Source organism: Lissotriton vulgaris, chromosome 12 (assembly GCF_964263255.1).
Source record: "Lissotriton vulgaris chromosome 12, aLisVul1.2, whole genome shotgun sequence".
Taxonomy (NCBI): domain Eukaryota; kingdom Metazoa; phylum Chordata; class Amphibia; order Caudata; family Salamandridae; genus Lissotriton; species Lissotriton vulgaris.
The window spans coordinates 159,275,813-159,294,405 of NC_141700.1; the positions used below are offsets into that span (position 1 = coordinate 159,275,813).

Consider the following 18,593-nt stretch of genomic DNA (forward strand, 5'->3'; position numbering starts at 1 on the left):
TAGTACTACTACGGCATTGCTGTATGTTCCATATAGTATTGAGACATAATAAAGTTATATTTATCTTGATGTTAGTGGCACTATCATTATTTCTGCAAAACTGGAGGTCCAGAGTTGTCCCCTGCTTTGCCGACTAGTTTAATAAAATGCAAAAAGTAAAGTTGAGGGAGAGGCCATACACTATTCGGGTGGGTAGCTTGAGGAGGTTCAGCGAAGTATGGAATCAACTTTTAGTTGAGTAAACTGAACTGCTCATGCTCGCTTTAGAGATATTTGAGGACTATTGAAGTTTGGTCCTTTTGTCTCGTGTTTGGAAGCCTAAACTGTAAATGTGTTTTCCCCACAATTCCTGCTTTTATAATGATTTTTTTATTAATTCTGTTAAATCGAGGAGGTAAAATTTCCATTAAAATATACCTTTGAAATTACATTTTTTTTTTTAAAAAAGGCGAAAGCGATTAAAATGAAAAAGACACCACCAAAGTCTTCATTACAAAAACACCCAGCGGCTGTGTAACACCAAACAGTGACTGGGAGCCCATTTATTTGCTGCTCGTATACATGCTCATTGCAAGTTCCATTTAATTTACATGAGGGCAACATTAAATGAGAAAAGAAACTGAACATTATGAGGCACAGACATTTCTCAGCAAGCAATAATCGCAGGAAACAGCACATACGGGATAGAAATTTAAAAGCTGTCACCACCTGGGAACAGTAAAAAGAAATTCCAGACCTTTTCTGCTTAATTAGTTATATGTCATTTGTTTTTCTTTTTTTTGTATTTTTTGTACAAAACAGTCTAGTATGTCACAGTATACAGGAAGACTAAATGGTAAAAGAATACCACACGCAAGTACATCACATTATCCCGGTTACTGGTCCTGGATCCAAAGCGTTCTTTACAGCTGTATGCCCTCTTTCACGCGCACATTCTCCATCTCTCGCATACACTGATAATCTATACAGAATTACACTGTACATCCAGATAAAATTACAAAAATGTTCTATTTACAAAAATCTGTACACATTTGTAAAACTCACAAAAAGTATTTGATGTGTATCACAAGTCGCTACACCGAAATTTTAAAAATGGGATAAAATTAAACATTTTTGCTCTTTTCAGTTTTAAAAAGGATGAGTAGTATACAGGCTAAACATTATGTACCTGCCCCTTCCACCCAACAATAAGACTAACACAAGAGGACCACAGACCTTAAATATGCAAAAATCTAGTATTCTGGGTAATACAGTTGTGTCTTATAAGAACAGAACGTCCGATTTTAAGGGATGTGCAGTTAGATTATATATTTATATAGAAACGCTGATTTTATTTTTCTTCCACATCAAAGAGGTCTTTGGCTAACACTTTGGCATTAAATAAAAATTCGGTCATGATCATTATTTAATTACATTTTCCTAGAGATAAAACATACCATTTATCAATAACCTGGGCGATTAATTAACTCCTTGCGCATTGAGACATGCATGTAAGAGCAGCTGGTGATGGTGGAGAGGCAACTGCATTTCCCTTCTGTTAAGAATGATCTGCAAAAATGCATACATTTAAGCTGTACCATAATTAAAAGCAACCTAGATTTCTTGAGTGGCCTCTTTTCTAGAACAATTATAGAAACACTCAATAAGGAGAAATTACATAGCATTGCACGAACAATAATGATAAAAAAAACGGGCATGGCAGGAAAAATTCAACGGCTTCAGCATGTCAAGTAAGTATTAGTGCAGTATGGTGGGTACTCCATGCCACCATTATAAATAAGCATTAAGCGAGGCATTCATTGCAGATAATACCCATCACACCCAACTTGCGCTCGGTACACAGATGCGCCTCAGTGTATATAAGGTTTATCAAGTAATTAAAGTGTATGTAGTGCAAATGTTACAACCAAGTAAGATGCACATGCTACTTGCTTGTTGAAAGTCACAAGGATGTGGAGCCTGAATCACGGACATTTATACTCACTCTTCTCACACTTGGTACAATGTCCTAAGCCACAGAAATACCGACGTGTTTGTAGCTGTATGTACACACATAAATGTATCACTTACCTGTAAATGTGAATTTCACATCTATACAGTAACAAAACACAGACTACTCAATACCTGCTTCCAGATAGCTCAAAGGCTCAGAAAGTTTGTGCTTCTAACTCTGCAGTCCATCAGCCAGCACTGGCTCCTGGCTTTTTGTGCTGACAAGGGTGTCTCTGAGGTTGTGCTGTCCAGGAGTAGAGCAACACTCCAGGGAAGGGGTGAAAGAACCACAACACAGGTCTACATCTGGCTTCCACCCCTCTTCTTCCAAGCACACAGGCTATGCACCTATGTTGTAGAGTCCTACCGATCGTCTCACTTCGACATCAGGCTTGGGATGGGAAAACCAGACCGTGCTTTTCATAGACAAGTGGCAGCAAATCAAGGCACACTGTACTAAATCTGTAGTATTTTGAGGAGTTGCTTGTAAAGGCATGGCGCTACTGTGGAAGATCTGATGTTCTGAGTTGGCTGTTCGGCCTTGGGGGGCCATAAAGAGTAACCGAGGCAATGTGATTATTCTGCATCACCTAAAAAGTAGCAATTCAAAGAGAACAAAGTGACAATATGAGATAATTGGCATTAAAAAAATGCAGGCATTTTTTAATAATCTTCATTAAAAAAAAGAAAGCCATAAAAGGAAGGTCAACTGAGCAAATATGTGGCTTTTCCAAATGACTGCAGATGCATGAAAACGTGAAGTAAGCCAATTTACATGAAATACTCAAATTGCCATAAAACAGTCATTTATCATTTCAGCCTATGACTTAAGAATGTATTGCAAATATTGAAGCAGAGATGTGTTTACAATGGCCAACTTTGAGTGTACAGTTATTGAAACTACAGAATGTATTAGTTTTGGTAGGTATCTGTTAACTTATTCTGTGCCCACTAGCTACGACATGAGTGTATTCTGTTTCAGTGAGTTTTGTAATATATAAGCTGCTTGCGGTGAAAGTTGAAGGGGGAGTGGGGTATTTTGAAGTTTCCACAAGATTCTGACTAAAGGCTCTTCAACATATCTTTTTAGTTGTCCATTATCATCCCTACCCACCGCAGATCCTCATCCCAAACACTACCCCAATTACTACTACGTTAAGTCAGCTGCATCCCAACAGCGATCCTTCTTTGCCCTCCCCACAATGCATAACGTAGATTGCCCCTCACTCCCCAATGGACCACAGAAATACATCTTCAATGTCTCATCATACAATGGAACTTCTCACCTGCTACCCCACAGTATGGCACACTCCTATGTGTCCACTGAAGCCCATACAACTTGTCTAGTCCCAATAGTTACTCATTGAACATTGCCAGTCTACTCCTTTACTAATCAAATTCATTTTCCTGCTCTCCCAAAGCCCCACCCTCCTCTTACATACAACTGCTGCAACACTCTGTACCTCCTCCTGCAGTGTATCCACACACCTTCCAAGTACTTCTCCAGTAAACCATGTACCTTTTAGTATATCGTCAGGGTAGCACACCCTGTTCTTACCATTTATGCAAACCCACAATTACACACAAAACTCTGCTAGCACCTCACAGTGGAGCCCATCGTCTCCCATAGTAGTCTACATGAATCTCCTTTCTATTAGACCACAACCCTTCCGCACAGTGAAGTCAACAACGTGCTCATCTGAGGGTTTACACCAACCCTTCATCCAAATGGTACACCCCTTTTACATCTCCCACAGAGTACCATTTTTTGTATGTATTTCTTCCATACAAAACAATGCCCTTGGCAAGAGGCACTACACATGGTGCAAGTGGCACTAGAAAACCTAAGGGGAAGGTCCACTTAACACAGTTGCCTTCCTTGAGACCTTCATCTGCCTTTTAATTTCCTTCTTACAGTAGGTTTTTTTCTAAAACCATTGCCTGGCCAAACTCATGAATTCAAGCTTAAAACGACAGGAATGATAGAAAACTGACTTAACAGAAGGCAAAATATGATCATCATTAAAAGTAATCACACATGAAAATGATGCCCTAAGAGACGCACACATAATATTACTACTCCCAGGAGTTAAAAGGAGCGTCCCACAGACAACAGTTAATACCCCAATTTCCTGTTAATGACTTACCTGAACAACCCTTTAAAGAAAATTGTTTAAGGGGGAAGTGAAATCCAGATATGCATAATCCTATAGTGTACACAATACCAAGCAGAACTGCAACAGTGAAATGTGACCTTCACCACAGAAATGACCATTGAAGTTTAAGGCTATCGACAGCAGTCAAAATAGAAGATACCTTACTGAAAGCTAATAACTTGGATTCTTTTCAGGGTTGACTTAAATATTTCCTAAAAACTGGATTCAAAATATCTCCCAATAATAGGATACAACTCTTACACAGTAACTGAGTTGATACCTTCATTTGCTGTTGAAAAAAAACATCTCTAGCCTGATGCAACAGTGAAAAAAGTGCATTACGTTTGTCATGCTGCAAACAAGCAGTAATTATTAAACTAATTGTAAAGTGAGTGCCACATATCTTTCACTTAACCAAGAATTACTTCAAAAATTATATATGCCAAGAGTATTTCTAACACCTAAATTAAAATTCATTCAAAAACTAACTTGTACCTTTTATGAAAAAAAACATCTATATGAAAACCAACTATACTTCTGGTGATCTCTTCAAAGAGTTTCCAAAGGCTCTTCACTCAGCATGTAGTACCTGTTGAACCATACGTTACCTGACAGTTGGATTTACAGCAAAGCTCACATTCCTGGGTTCTTCAAAATAAGATATGGAATGAGTATACATCCGTAACGGGGAACAGGTAAGTGGAAGAGCAGTGAAGTGAAGGATCTTCTGCACGGAGTCTGCAGTGGATATCTTGCAGGTACCATCTTCCGATTTCATCAAAGCTGCATTTGACAACTCATAAGTGTTATTCTCATCCTTAGAATGGCAATGAGTGTCATCGAGGATCACATGTACCGAAGCCGAACACAAAGTCTGATCCAAGGTTGCAGTTATATATCCAAGTCGAAGCAGTGGAGTGCAGAGGCAGTGAGCAGTCTTCCAACCAACTGCACCAAGAGCATAAGAGGAGCATGCCATTTATGATCGGAGCATCACGAGGGTTATGCCGGGAGAACAAAATAAATAAATAAAAAACAAAGCCAGCCATCAATGTTTTGAGGCCACCTCAACCACAAACCAGGCCAGGCAAGTGACATGGCAATCAGGCATTTATGCCATGTGGAAGCTATATTGACGTGCATATTAGGCACGTAGTGTGCTCATGCATTAAGTTGGTGGCCATGTTGTGGTCATGTCGCCTAGATACCGCTGCAGTTCAGAAGCACTGTTGATTTGCCACTGACAATTATGATGTGCAGAAAGTTACTTGTTCAGCCCAGCCGTCCACTCACTGAAGTGATCTACTGCCACTCAACAAGATGTAAGAGGTGAGTATGTGAGCCGCTGATCTGCTTCTGATGATGTGAACTGCAAATGATCGATTACCCAGCAAAAATGCGGTATGTGCTGCAACACACAGTAGATAAAAGCTACAAACTGTGTGACTTAATTAAAAACAATAACTTAGGAAAAGGCGCACAACTATTAGGAACATGTTAGAGGATTGATTACAGGAAGTGGATGTAATACTTCACACTGACATTAGTAGTATAATTGTGTAATATTATAAGCCAACTGACTACAACTTAACCAACCCTTAACTAAGCAACTGCAAACATCATGGAAGATGTCACACCTTCAACCCCATTCCTTGAATTTCTGCGTACACTGCCATTAAACTGCAAACAATACAAGGAAGTCTTTAAGATATAAAGTCCATACACAGTAATGTCATTACTTCAAAAAAGACCTTATTAATTGACAATTTAAGTCCTGAAGGAAGGAGTATATTGAAGATAGTGGAAGACGTCTTAGTGCATTCTGTGAAGGAGGGTAATATCGAGGTCACAATATTAAACAAATTGGACAACAGCTTCAATCGACATAGAAATGTAGTTCTGCTGAGTCAGATGTTTTTAAAGCGCCCACAACATCCAGGAGAACCAGTTGATGCTTTGTAGCTTAAATGAGAAACGTTGCTGCAACAAGCAAATATATTGTGATTTAAGATGATTTCATGAGGGACTAATCATTGAGAAAACCGACAGCAAAAAGATCCAGGAACGGTAATCATCAACTGAAGATCAAAACTCTAGAAGCATTGAGTATAGCCCAGTGCTGAACATTCTTGGTTATTTACAAAGAACATTTCTACTTCAGAAAAGGGAGTGGTGGGAAAGAGATTATAAATATTTCCAAGAGTAAAAAAGACAGGGGACGAGCATAGACCCTTTCTACCGAACAAGACTGAGAAGTAAAAAATAAGGGGGTGAATCACTTTGTTTTAGCTGTGCAAACACATAGCATTTGGGGAATACTATATATAACATGTCCCCACATGGTCACAAGTTAGTTTTAAATGCAACAACATGTCTGCATATCGAGTCGAAATATCAATAGTACAGCCAAACCCAAGAAATCTGATAAGTCAGAAAATTAAGGTTATTTCTTGTTGGCAGCTTATTGAGACAGAGACATTGTCGGCACCACTGACAGCAGAATAATGGTGGCAGAAACGGGCACGGTTTTTGGTTCGCCAAACACTTTGATCAAGAAGGAAGAATCAAGATAGTTTCCCCATGTGGAATTGAGCCAATGTGATATCAAAATCTTTGGGTATGCCAAGAAAAGGGTAGGCATAATAGCAGAGTTTGATATCATCTGTAGCTTTGAAGGTAATAAGGCCAAAGGGGTAGTTTATGTGGCTAAGGACAGTTCTTGCTTACCAGGTTAGGAAGATCAGAGAGAATAGAACATGATACAGGATTCCAACCAATTACACCAGGTCTGGGTTATTAAACCATTAAGCTTAGTGAATAGTAGCTCTACAATACAGGAGGCGAAGAGTAAGTGGATAAGTGAGTATCCTGACGTTTTCACTGAAGATTTAGACAAGTTGAAGTTTCATCACAAAATTTGTGAAAAGAGATTGTCAAGTTAAGCCTTCATAAAGAGCCAAAGGTACCCTTGGGAATGCAAGATGAACTAAAAAAAAACGTTGGGGCAATTGTACAATCTGGGAGTTCAGTGATTGGTGCTAGTGATGTTCATGCAAACCTTACTTGCAGTTAAGTTCAAGTGTCAATTTGTACGACCTAAACTGGAATATCTGGCTGGTCTGGCAAAATCACAAAATATCAGAGCTATTGTTCACATTGAAGGGAGCAGTGATATTTACTTCCTTGGACACGTTGCAACCAAACATCAGAATGAGCTGCATCAGGTATCTCGCCACCGTACCTCATATTTAATTCGGACAGAGCTGACCTCTACGGGTGCATGCCTCTTGGTCTTCCAAAGGGTAATCTGTCTCTTCTGCTAGTGGATGTCTGGGAAAACACTCTTCAAGCATGATAGACAAGTTACTTACCTGCACCTTCTGTATTCCTCCAGGCACCAAACTGTTCCTGAAGCTTTTCCAGAAAATGCTCCTGCATACCGTTAGGTGGCACCATCGGTTTTTGTGGCCGCTTTGTCCTGCCTCCTCACTAACGTCCTTAACTGAGCTGGTAGCAGACTGAGAAGGTGCTATCAGAAAAAGTTTGTGTAATAAGCCAAGTTAGTGCTAGGTTTGGTGGTGCATTGTGTGAAGAAAAGCGGGAGAAATGTCTGGAAGACTATGAGGTGTTGCCTATGGTCAAAGGGCAGGTAGCAAAAGGGATGGGCATAGCTAAAGACAAATAGATGAAGTGTGTATGATCAGGTTTATGAGGAGTTATCATGCAATAGATCTTTGGTGATCTGATTAGGGTCATTGGTATCGCCTGCAGGGATGCAAAAGTAAGTTTTCGATCTTGCACAAAAATGACAGGTAGTTATTTGAGCAATAAGAGGAAAGTTTAAGGACTTTTGATAGAGTCTAAACAGGGCAATGGAGCACTACCACAGTGATTGTTGTATGTGGGTCTATTCAGTGACAAAACAAGTCATGACCTCAACACAAATTAAGTTAGCTGAACTAGTCACTCATAAAAGGCGATATTTATCTCACTCAAATAAAATACTATGAGGTATCGTTATTTATGAGGTGCAATAAATAGCACCTTCACTCCTAATCAGGCCCATAGTACCAAATGAAGTTCATGAAACCATTTTAAAGGCCCATGACTTATTGTATTAAATATTCTGTATACTCGCATATTTACACAGATGTACTACCCAGGTTGGTCTTTCAGCATGTTATAGTCATCTAGTGTACGAGGAAGAAAAGCCATAATTTTTCTTCTTAGGTTTCAATATTATATCTTTAGAATTAAAATAAGAGTATTCTGACTTTTCTAGACATCCCGCATGATGCTGTAAGACTGGATTATAAATAAGGCTCCTCTTTCAGTTTTTACTGATTTGACAGATAATTACAGACAGAAAACAAAGTGGTTCCTATCTGTATTTACTTTTTAAAGCGGAAAAATGCAGAAAAGTGTGCTTCTTGGTTGGTGACACTCCATGCTGTTTTTCATGATTTCTAGGACAACAGCTGAGCAGATAGGCAGCATGGAAAGTTAAAAATAGGTTGAGATTTCCCAGATGTTGCAATACACCTGAGAATTCAGGTGTATTGTAAAATATTTGTATTATAATGCTCATAGTTACCTTAAAGTGTAGTCTTTTGTTATATTTGGCTGCTTAATTTGCTAAAAAATGACAGGCAGCATAGGAGTGCAGGTTTGTCAGTTAAATAAATGTTGAAATATACTATTTTATGACTCCATATATTCGCATAACACAAAATAAATATGAATAAATACCAATAAGATGGGCAAAAAAATAAATAAGGAGAAGTACAGACAGAAATGTTAAAAAAATAAAAACCATAAAACCAGGAGCACTAATAATAAAGCATTGAATAAGTCAAGCTTGTACACTACAATATTGTGAGCAATGTCACTCGTTATGCAGTCACGCCTAAGATATGCTTCCCCAGTTGTACCCAATCTACCAACTGTAATACAACAACCAAAATGATATACAGAGTGAGGGACAGAAGGGTCGTTTACTGATACAGATTTTATTCTAAAATTTAGGATTAAATACACCCAGTTATAAATTAGACGGTTGTACAATACCAAAATGCTGCATCTGATTGGCTCCTAGTTGGCCGATACCTACCTAGGAGATCCAAAGCTTGTAATAAAGTGTTTTATTAATAAGAAAATCATGTTTAGTTATTTATGTTTCAGTTAGCATAACTAGACTGGAAATGTAATTTACAGTGCGTTTAGTAGTTTGCACTGACACCAATTCTAAGGTTGCTCAAGAAAATCTGGCATTTAAAATTGAATGAACAAGATCCCTACATCCATGCTTTCTATCTGTGTTTTACTTTTCACGACATAGTTGAAATGGGACTCATTTTATGGTATTCTTTCTTGTAAGAAGGAAGCCATGTTCTTATATATTGCAATATTCAAGGCCTGCTGCCACAACAGTATTTTAATTCATTTAAAAATGGATTCTTGTTTAATTTGTTTCAATAGTGCAATGTCACTTTTTTTGTTTGTAGGGTAATGGGTATTTAATACTTATGCCCGATTTAGGAGTTTCCTAAACAAACGTATTTTATGTAGCACAATTTCTACAATATTGATTGGTTTATGGCATGTATCTTTGTTAGTATAGCCCTAGGATACAAATTCACTATGTTGAGTGCATAATTTTTAACTTCTCTGAAACTTTTTCTGGGATGTGTGCAGACCTTTTACAGACTTTTGGGACTTGCCAGAGACTTTCTCAAGATCTTTTACTCGTTTATATGAAGGCAGACTGCATGATAGTCTGTTTATTTGGTGGATGCTTACAAACTTTCACTTGCTTTCATACTGAGCAGTCCCTATGTCAAACTTTTTAATTATATTTTCCCGTGCGTTTTAAATGAGCAGTCTCCCATGTTAGACTGTATGCTGATTTACCTCTTTTTGTGGAGGCAGAATACATGTTGGTACTCTTGTTGATTACTCGCCTTTCATTTAGAAACTGAGCAGTTTATTACAGAACTTTGTTTGGTTATGGCTAATTCTCTTATGCTTTGACCTCTCCAAATTGGCTTTATTTTAATGAATTATTGATGCAGATTTTAATCTGACTACTATTAAAATAAGAGCTGCATAGTTTTAATCTGACTACTATTAAAATAATAGCTGCATAGATCTGTCTTGTTTTACAATGTTACTTCTTATAAACGTGTTTACTTACTTTTGGATGTAGTTCTGTGTAAGTCATAAAAAGAGACAGTTAACAAATATATATTTTTAAAGATGTGTTAGCTTTTCCTTGTGTTTCAATTACAATACAAATTGTTTTGATACATGTGCACAATCATGCAAGGAGATGTAACTACTTACAAACTAAGTGAGAAAAGTGAAAATAAAAAGAAGCTTCCAAACAGCAACTAATTTGTAGTGCCTCGGTACCCACAGAAGCAAAGTCTATGCAATTTAAATATGAGATCAGCCTGCATATAGCTTCCTGTACATCCCAAAAATCTACTTGCATGCATTTAAATTAAAGATAAAAATCTTCTTTGTTTCCATTTTACGATTAAGGTTGTATTAAACAAGTGAACGTATAGGGTCTGAGTAAACAGATGCAGAATGAGAATTCTGAATACTGGAAGGGATCCCTCTCATTAAATATTTTGAGCCCTTTAAAAATATATTCGCCTGTAAAAGATTACAAACCTATAGTACCTCTAAGATGTTTTTGAAACAGCTGTTTCATAACTGAAATTACCTATCAATGCCCATTTATCTCCTCCTCCGTATGAAAAGTTTAAAATGAAAACACAAGCTTCCCATGTCATTATCTAGAATATTAGTGCTCTAGTTGCTCAGTGCAACTCTGTTGTGTAGCAGCAGTACAGCCGGATTTCTCTACTGATTGCTGCTTCTTTTCGAACTAAGTTTCACTCAGCAGGGCAGACTCTTTTTCTCCAGTGGATGAGGAACATATTTGAGAATTTTTAGAAAATGTTTGTGTTGCAACAAGCATAATTTCCATGTCAACACAAAACCCCTCCTTTTTCTTTTAATGCTGTATCGCCACAGGAAATACTTTCAAATCAAAAGGTTCTATGTGAGCAACAAGGTGCTCAGGTCTGTCTCACATTTGTAAAGAGTATGAGTATGTCAGCATTCTAGCTGTCCCTAAGAACTCATTGGTGAAGCTAGAATTGGACACCAGGAGTCACCTAACCAGCTGTTGATTGAAGTATATGTTATAACAAACATGTCAGATGTATTAACATGCATGAGGAGATGCTTACGAATTGATAGAAAAGGCCTTCATTTTAGCTTCTGATGCACTAACTCATTTTTATGTGAAAATCTTGAGGAAAAAAAAACGCTTCCATTTAAAGATAGTTCTTCATATCTCAACATGATCTTATTTTATGACTAAAATATGATATCACCCTTTTTTTAAACTCATTTGTGTAACCCTCACAATGAGGCATTCACTGCATTGATTTTGAATAAAAATGGCAGATCCGTATCACCAAAAAACAAACCGGTATCTTCTTGTAACCTTCAACCTAAATACCACCATAAAAAAACATCCAATAAACAATTATGGGAAATGTACCCACATTTTAAGGGTCTGATTAAAAATAGCAATAGTATCCAAGGGGAGTGGGACTCCCAGGTAGTTAATGACCAGGGTAGGGCAGTGCCCTCAGCTTTGCCTAAGGCTCAATGACTCCAAACTGGTCAAGAACTACCTGGGAATGCCCTCCGTTGGCTAATATTACTTAATTAGGGACAAGATGTCAACATGATTCTTACCTCAAAGATCATCCGTTGCAATCCAAAACAAAATGTTGATCCAAATGGATTTGTGTTGTTTGGAGATGATGACCTGCAAGCAGAAAAAAAGACACACAAAGTGAATGTCTGAAAGTCATGGTTTGCCTAACACGATTTAAACTTTTGCTATCTGTAGCTATGGCTTTTTGTGTTCTATGTATGAATTAAAACAAAATATTGCAGAGGACGTTCAGCCTATTGCGGTCCCTGATTGTGCACACAGGACATCAAAAGTCAGTAACTTGAATAAGCTTGCATTGATGTCATTTTTTGTGTAAAATCTTTTCAATTGAAGATTCGCATGGAGAAAAACTATGAAAAAAGTTCTTATTTTTAAACAATGTTTTTACTGATTTTTGATGTGAGGTCTCAAGCAAATCCACAGAGCATAAAAGTCTCAAATTTAAATAATGAAAACAATGATGAACAATGCAACATAACATCCTTTCCAATTTAAAATCGAAAATGAGTCGCAATGTTTCGATTTAAGCTGTCCAAATAATAAGAAAATATTTCCATTTACATATTTGGAATGATGCAGCATTAGAGTAGCTTAATAGAGTGTCAGGCCAACCAGTGGTGTATCAAGCTTACAATACCATTCCTTCAAACTCATTGAAAGTTACAAATCAATGTGTTAATGGTGGTCCGTCATCTGACTTGGGAGCAAGCTCAAGAAATAGGGTATCACAGTTAATCATCATTGTTTGCCTACCAGTTTTTCTGCATTCCAATCTACAACACTATTCGGGCTTGTACAGACTATGCTTTCTAGTCCGATCAGCTACCTATTTAGTGACCTTATTCCAAAAGCACTGAAGTGGAAATCATGCCCTATGAAAGGACACTTGAACTTTCCCACATCTAGGCAAAATAAGGGGAACCCCCTTGGGGTATGTTGTAAAATCATTTCGGTGTTAGGTATAGTGGTTGTATGTAAACGGTCTATTGCTTTTATTGACACTTTACTGAGGTGGCGTTGGGCTGCTCATCATTCTGGCTCACAAATTTCATCCCCAAATCTACGTCCTACTTCTTCAGTTTTCTGCAGTCACAATTGATTGCACCTCTAAAGGGATGGTTCAAAAGCGTGATCAGTTTACAAGGTCACACCAGAATTAAAAACACCTGCAAAACTACATCAGCTACCTGTTAGGTTAGCTCACATCCCTACTTTAGTCAAACTCCTCTAACCAGAGAACAGTCGGTTATGAACTGTCCTACTGAGATACCACAGTTCTCTCCAACCTTTGGAAAGTTCTTCTATCTTCAGAGTCTTACAGGTCCCATCCATAAACTAGGTTTGCTTTAGTCCACACGTTCAAATAGCCTGTTCTTGCAGCCACAGGATGCCACCACAAACACCGTTCAGGTGCATACACTGCCTTTAAGATAGACTTCTTCAAATAGCTGGTATTCCAGAATTAGGCAGTGCAAAGTAGAATACAATTTGATGGTCTAGTGCATGATAAAAGGTTTAAATTTCATAAGTGCTAAAGTACTTTTTATATATTCCTGCTTCTCTAGCTGGAAATCTCCCTATCCTAACTTCACACCCCACTTCATGCCCCAGTATGTGCTTTGTAGAACATTTAAAAATAAAGAGAAGAGTTTGGTTGCTTCATGGTAAATATTAACCCCTTCCATGCTCATGACGGAACAGTTCCGTCATGAGCGTCGGTTGGCCTGTGCTTATGACGGAACCGTTCAGTCATGGTTCCATAGGCCCAATTGAACGTTCAGCACAGCGCAAGAATTTGCGCCGCGCTGAACGGGTTAAATATTTCAATCCAGAAAGGCATGCCAGATCAGCTTGAAACTCAGCAGTGTTCGTGCCTCTTTGGAAAAGCTTTTTTCCGACAATACTATCTGTCTCATACGTCCTTGCCACTCATGGAATTGTTTACCATAACTGGTCCTTCAGGCCTGAGTAATGAAGTTGCAATATCAGATTGTGCTATTAACCTCTGCTAGTGCCACTGATTCCATGTACTGTATGGTGTGCTAGTGTTAACTCGTGTCAAGATCGGAGCTGAATTATTCATAGTCATACATGATGTGGAACCTATTGTATCAGGTACTTGTTGCCAAAATGGGAAACACAAGCACACAGGCTTTCAAGAACCTGTGAAGGAAGGTGCCATTGGCACGATGCTCTGTCTATCCATTTACCTGTAAAGCCAGGTTGAGTAACAGCAAACTCTTTTCAGTGTTCGGGATGAGATCAGTTTGGTACAGGTATCTCTGGAACTGGGATAATGCCTTCATGTCTGCACAATGTCCAGCTTAACAACTTTCAGGTTTCCCTTCTGGCTCACCAGGGTGTTTCAGTAGACTGCGTTGTTTATTATTGTCAAAGGTTCAGATATATTGTTGATGGTTCAACAGCGTTTGAGAAATGCAGCCTTATGCTTCAAACACCTAAAAGAGCTTTTTTTTCCAGCTATATAGGTTTCTCCCTGATTTAAAGGTTCTCAAACTGAAGCAGTGGTCCACATTTTGAATCATCCCATTCCTTCCAGCAAATTTCCATGTGCAAGGTGCCGTTCAAGGAGACTAAGGTGTGCACCGGGGGATGCGACTGATGGCATCATCAGAGGCACTTCTTTTTCCATTATATGACAGGCGTCCTTGACAAGAGACGTCACCCAGGGAGCACCCGTTACTGCACAAAAAGAATATTTTGAAAATGTATTTGAACTCAATTAAACATTTGGCTGTGCACCAATCCCTTTTCCTTTTCATTATCTGACTTAGCAGATCTGCCATGGTGTTTTGTACTCCTGGAACATGTTGGGCTAAGATCTTTAGTGGTATAGCCCATCTCCATATCTGCTGCGCCAACTGAGAGAGCTGCAGAGAATGTGTATCCCCTTATTTGTTTATGTAATACATTGCTGTCATATTGTCTGTGCGGACTAAGACCGCTTTGTCTGACACTTGCTTTTGGAATGCTTTCAGGGCTAGAAATACAGCTAGTAACTCCAAGTGGTTGATGTGGATTGATTGATTTTGAAACTTATATAGCGTGTTCTGTCACCCCACGGGTATCCTGGGGCTTCAGACTAGTAAACCAGAGTGGAAACAGGTCACAACAGAAAGAACAGGAAGAAGGGACAGGGGAATAAACCTTGGGAAAAAGCCAAGTTTTTCGGTTCCTGCGAAACTCTAGCAGGGAGCTGGACTGCCTAAGACTCTGGGGAGTTCATTCCACAAACGGGCACCAGCCACACTAAATGCCCTTCCTCCTAATCTGGACCGTTTAAATCTAGGGACCGTCAGTAGACCGGCACTAGAGGAGCGGAGCTGCCTTGTGGGTAGATACCATGAAAACTTTTCCTGCATAGGAACCGGACTTAACTCATGCACTGCTTTGAAAACTAGACGGAGGGATTTAAAATGAACCCTTTCCATTATAGGCAGCCAATGTAGATCTCTCAGAGCCAGAGTTGTGGAGAAGCTACGTTGCCTGCCAAGGACCAGTTTAGCTGCTGCAGACTGGATTCTTTGAAGCCCCTGAAAGATGTATGATGGGGCCCCCAAATACAGGGAGTTGCAATAGTCCAGTCTGCTTCCCACTGTACTGCTTACCACCAGTGATCGCGACTCTTTAGGTAGTCAAGGGAGTATTTTACGTAACATACGTATTAAGGCAAAACATACACTGGCGGTCTTTACTGCCTGTGATTCTATCTGGAGATCATCATCAATCAGCACCCCTAGATTACGTACCTTACGGACCAGGATTAGTGGTTCCTCCTCTGGAGTAAGCCTGAATTCAGATGGAAATTGTAAAGGCAGCCTACCAGAGGAGCAGTATACCACCTCGGTCTTTCCACCGTTAAATTGTAAGGAATTCCTTCTAAGCCAGACAGTTGTCCACCGCATGCATGCATTGCTGGAACAAGTCCAGGGATAGTGCATGGTCACCTTCTTAAGAGAATGCCAATTGCGTGTCATCGGCATAGTTGACTAGGCATACTCTGGAGGACTTTATGATGGGGAGCAGGGGCTGCAGATAAATATTAAAAAGAATAGGACTGATCGCAGAACCATGCAGCACCCCATGGATGAGTGGTAATTTAGTAGAAGAGAATGGTGCTAATGTTACTACCTGATGTCGTCCTGCTAAATAAGAATGTAACCATTGCTGTGTCCGACCTTTCACTCCTATCTTCTTGAGTCTTTCCATTAGGATAAGATGGTTCACCGTGTCGAATGCGGCCGACATATCAAGAAGCTCGAGGACGGTGGCATTCCCGTTGTCGGCACGCATATGCAAGTTATCCAGCATTGTGACCAAAGCCTTCTCCGTCCCGTGACCTGGGCGAAAACCAAACTGGTCTTTGTCAAGCAGGGAATTCTCCTCCAAAAAGCACGACAATTCCCTACTGACTGTTTTTTCTAAAATTTTCACAAGATAGGGTAGGAGAGAAAAAGGTCTAAAGTTTGCCAGTACTAACGGGTCCAGGGAAGGCTTTTTTATCAGCGGAGTCACCACCGCCAATTTCCAGCCTTCCGGGACCACTCCTTCTTCCAAGGACTGGTTGCAAATCTGCCTCAGCCAGGGAAGAGTGTCTCGGCCAGAAGACTTCCATATTTTGGAGGGGAATGGATCAAGCGGGGAACCTGAGGATACACTATCCACCGAACTGACAAATGCAGCTTCTGTTAAATTTTGGAAGTTATCCAAAGATACCAACTGTTGTTGATCTTCAACTCCCAACTGTCCAGGATTAAGTTGTTCAGCCTTATTATTAACATGGAGGGTATCCACGATCTTTGCAATCTTATCCTGGAAATGTAGAGCGATCTCGTCGCATAATTTTTGAAATGCTGCCACTTTATTATCCATACATGTAGGGGCGGACAGGTCCTTAATAATTTTAAAAAGCGCTTTTGTCCCGTTTGACGCTGGTACTATTGAGTTGGCATAGAAATCTGTCTTAGCCTTGAGGTTGCGCTCTTTATAGTGCAGCTGTCTCAGTCTTAGATCTTTATCTTCCTCACGGTACCCCTTTCTCCATTTCCTTTCCGCCTTCTTGCAGAGCATGTGGAGCTGTTTCAGCTCCGCATTAAACCAAGGAGCTGTAGCCTTCCTCCTATTTTTTATTTCCTTCATAGGGATTGGCTGGTCTAGGGTATCAGTTATATAGTTGGTATAAACTTTATAGTATTCTTCTACGGTCATCGTAGGGACAAAATGTGGAGCATCTGGATCAGATGCAAGAATTCTGGTCTTGTCAAGTTTTGCCCATTCCCTACCTATCCTATATGACCTTTGCTGACCTACACTGCCCCTCGAATACACCATCCTAATAGTAAAATGAACTAGATAGTGGTCCGACCAGTTCTGAGGCACTATGTTTAATACCCTAGTTGTGGCCTGATTAGAGAATAACAAATCAAGAACATGCCCCCCCCCTTGATGTGTAGAACTCTCCACCATCTGGGCAAGATTCAGGTTTGTGCATGTATGCCTCAAATCTCGCAATTGGCTACTGGCCTTCCCGTCTTCCCAAAGATTGAAGTCTCCAAGAATAATCATTCTGGAGTGTGCCAACGTGAGATTAGTAATAATATCAAAAAGATTCTGATAGTGTGTGGCACCCCCCGGAGGCCTATAGCATAGCAATGCAGTAAGAAGGTTCCCGCTAGAGGAATGTAGTGAGAACCCCATAATTTCTATCCCCTCTACTTCATCAGTCTGTAAAAGTCTAAAATCCAGCTCCTCTTTAAAAATCACCCCCACTCCCCCTCCTCTGCCCGTGGTTCTAGGCTTATGATGAATTTTATAGGCACTGGGACAGGCACATCCCAATTCAACAGTAGACTCTGCATTCGTCCAGGTATCTGTTAAAAACAGTACGTCAACCCACTTATCCTCAATCAGATCTGAGACCTCTGTAAAGTGCTTAATAAGTGACCGGCTATTAATCAGCCCACCCATATGGGTCTTTCCAACAGTTCTCAAGGGGGCCGTGGCAGAGGTAGCTTTACAATCTGTCTTACACAACTTCAGAAGTTGTTCTCTATCATAGGTTAGCCGCCCTTGACCGGTTTCTAAACGGGCAGCATTTCTGGTGCCTCGCGCCTCTGTAGCGCAGACGGGCTTGCGCCCGCTGCGCGCTTGCATTCCCCTTTCAGTGTATTGTGCTGGGCTGTGGGGTCTGCCGAGCATCTACAACAACTAGAGCACATCCCAAGATGGCGCCTGCCGATGGCAGTAAACCGGACTCTCCCTCAACCAAAATGGCGCGGTAGCTGCCCGGGAGTTCTAGCCACGCTAAAGTAGCGGGTAGTGAAGGGAAGTTTTAATGTGCAAGTAAGCGGGTGACCTTGAATAACAGTACAATCAGCCAACAGTTACAAATAATTAAAAATAGTGGTAGCGAAAATACGGCGATTTTTAAAAGAGTATGCAAGCTCCTGTCTTTATCTCTGATGCAACCTGCAAGACCGCAGTGCAGTTTTATAGTCTAAGGCTACGCGCCTGCATTCCCCCACTTAAATATGCTGGGCTGTGGGGTCTGCCGAGCATCTAAAACAACTAGAGCGCCTCCCAAGATGGCGCCTGCCGATGGCAGTAAGCCTGACTCTCCCTGTGGAGTAACCTTTGGAGTAACCTTTGTTGCGGTGTCCACC

The 18,593-nt window shown here is 40.0% G+C and overlaps 1 protein-coding gene across 2 annotated transcripts in view; it reads right to left on the minus strand.

Moving 5' to 3' along the window:
• Positions 1-486: 486 nt before the first annotated feature.
• Positions 487-18,593, minus strand: part of PHAF1 (phagophore assembly factor 1) — a 271,043-nt gene continuing 252,936 nt past the window's right edge. For both annotated transcript variants that reach the window (XM_086947677.1, XM_086947678.1), the window contains 2 exons: positions 11,928-12,000; positions 487-2,582 (listed from right to left, as the gene is read on the minus strand). In XM_086947677.1, coding sequence (XP_086803803.1) covers positions 2,493-2,582; positions 11,928-12,000 — 163 coding nt within the window. In that variant the 3' untranslated portion in view covers positions 487-2,492. The remainder of the gene's footprint in view (positions 2,583-11,927; positions 12,001-18,593) is intronic.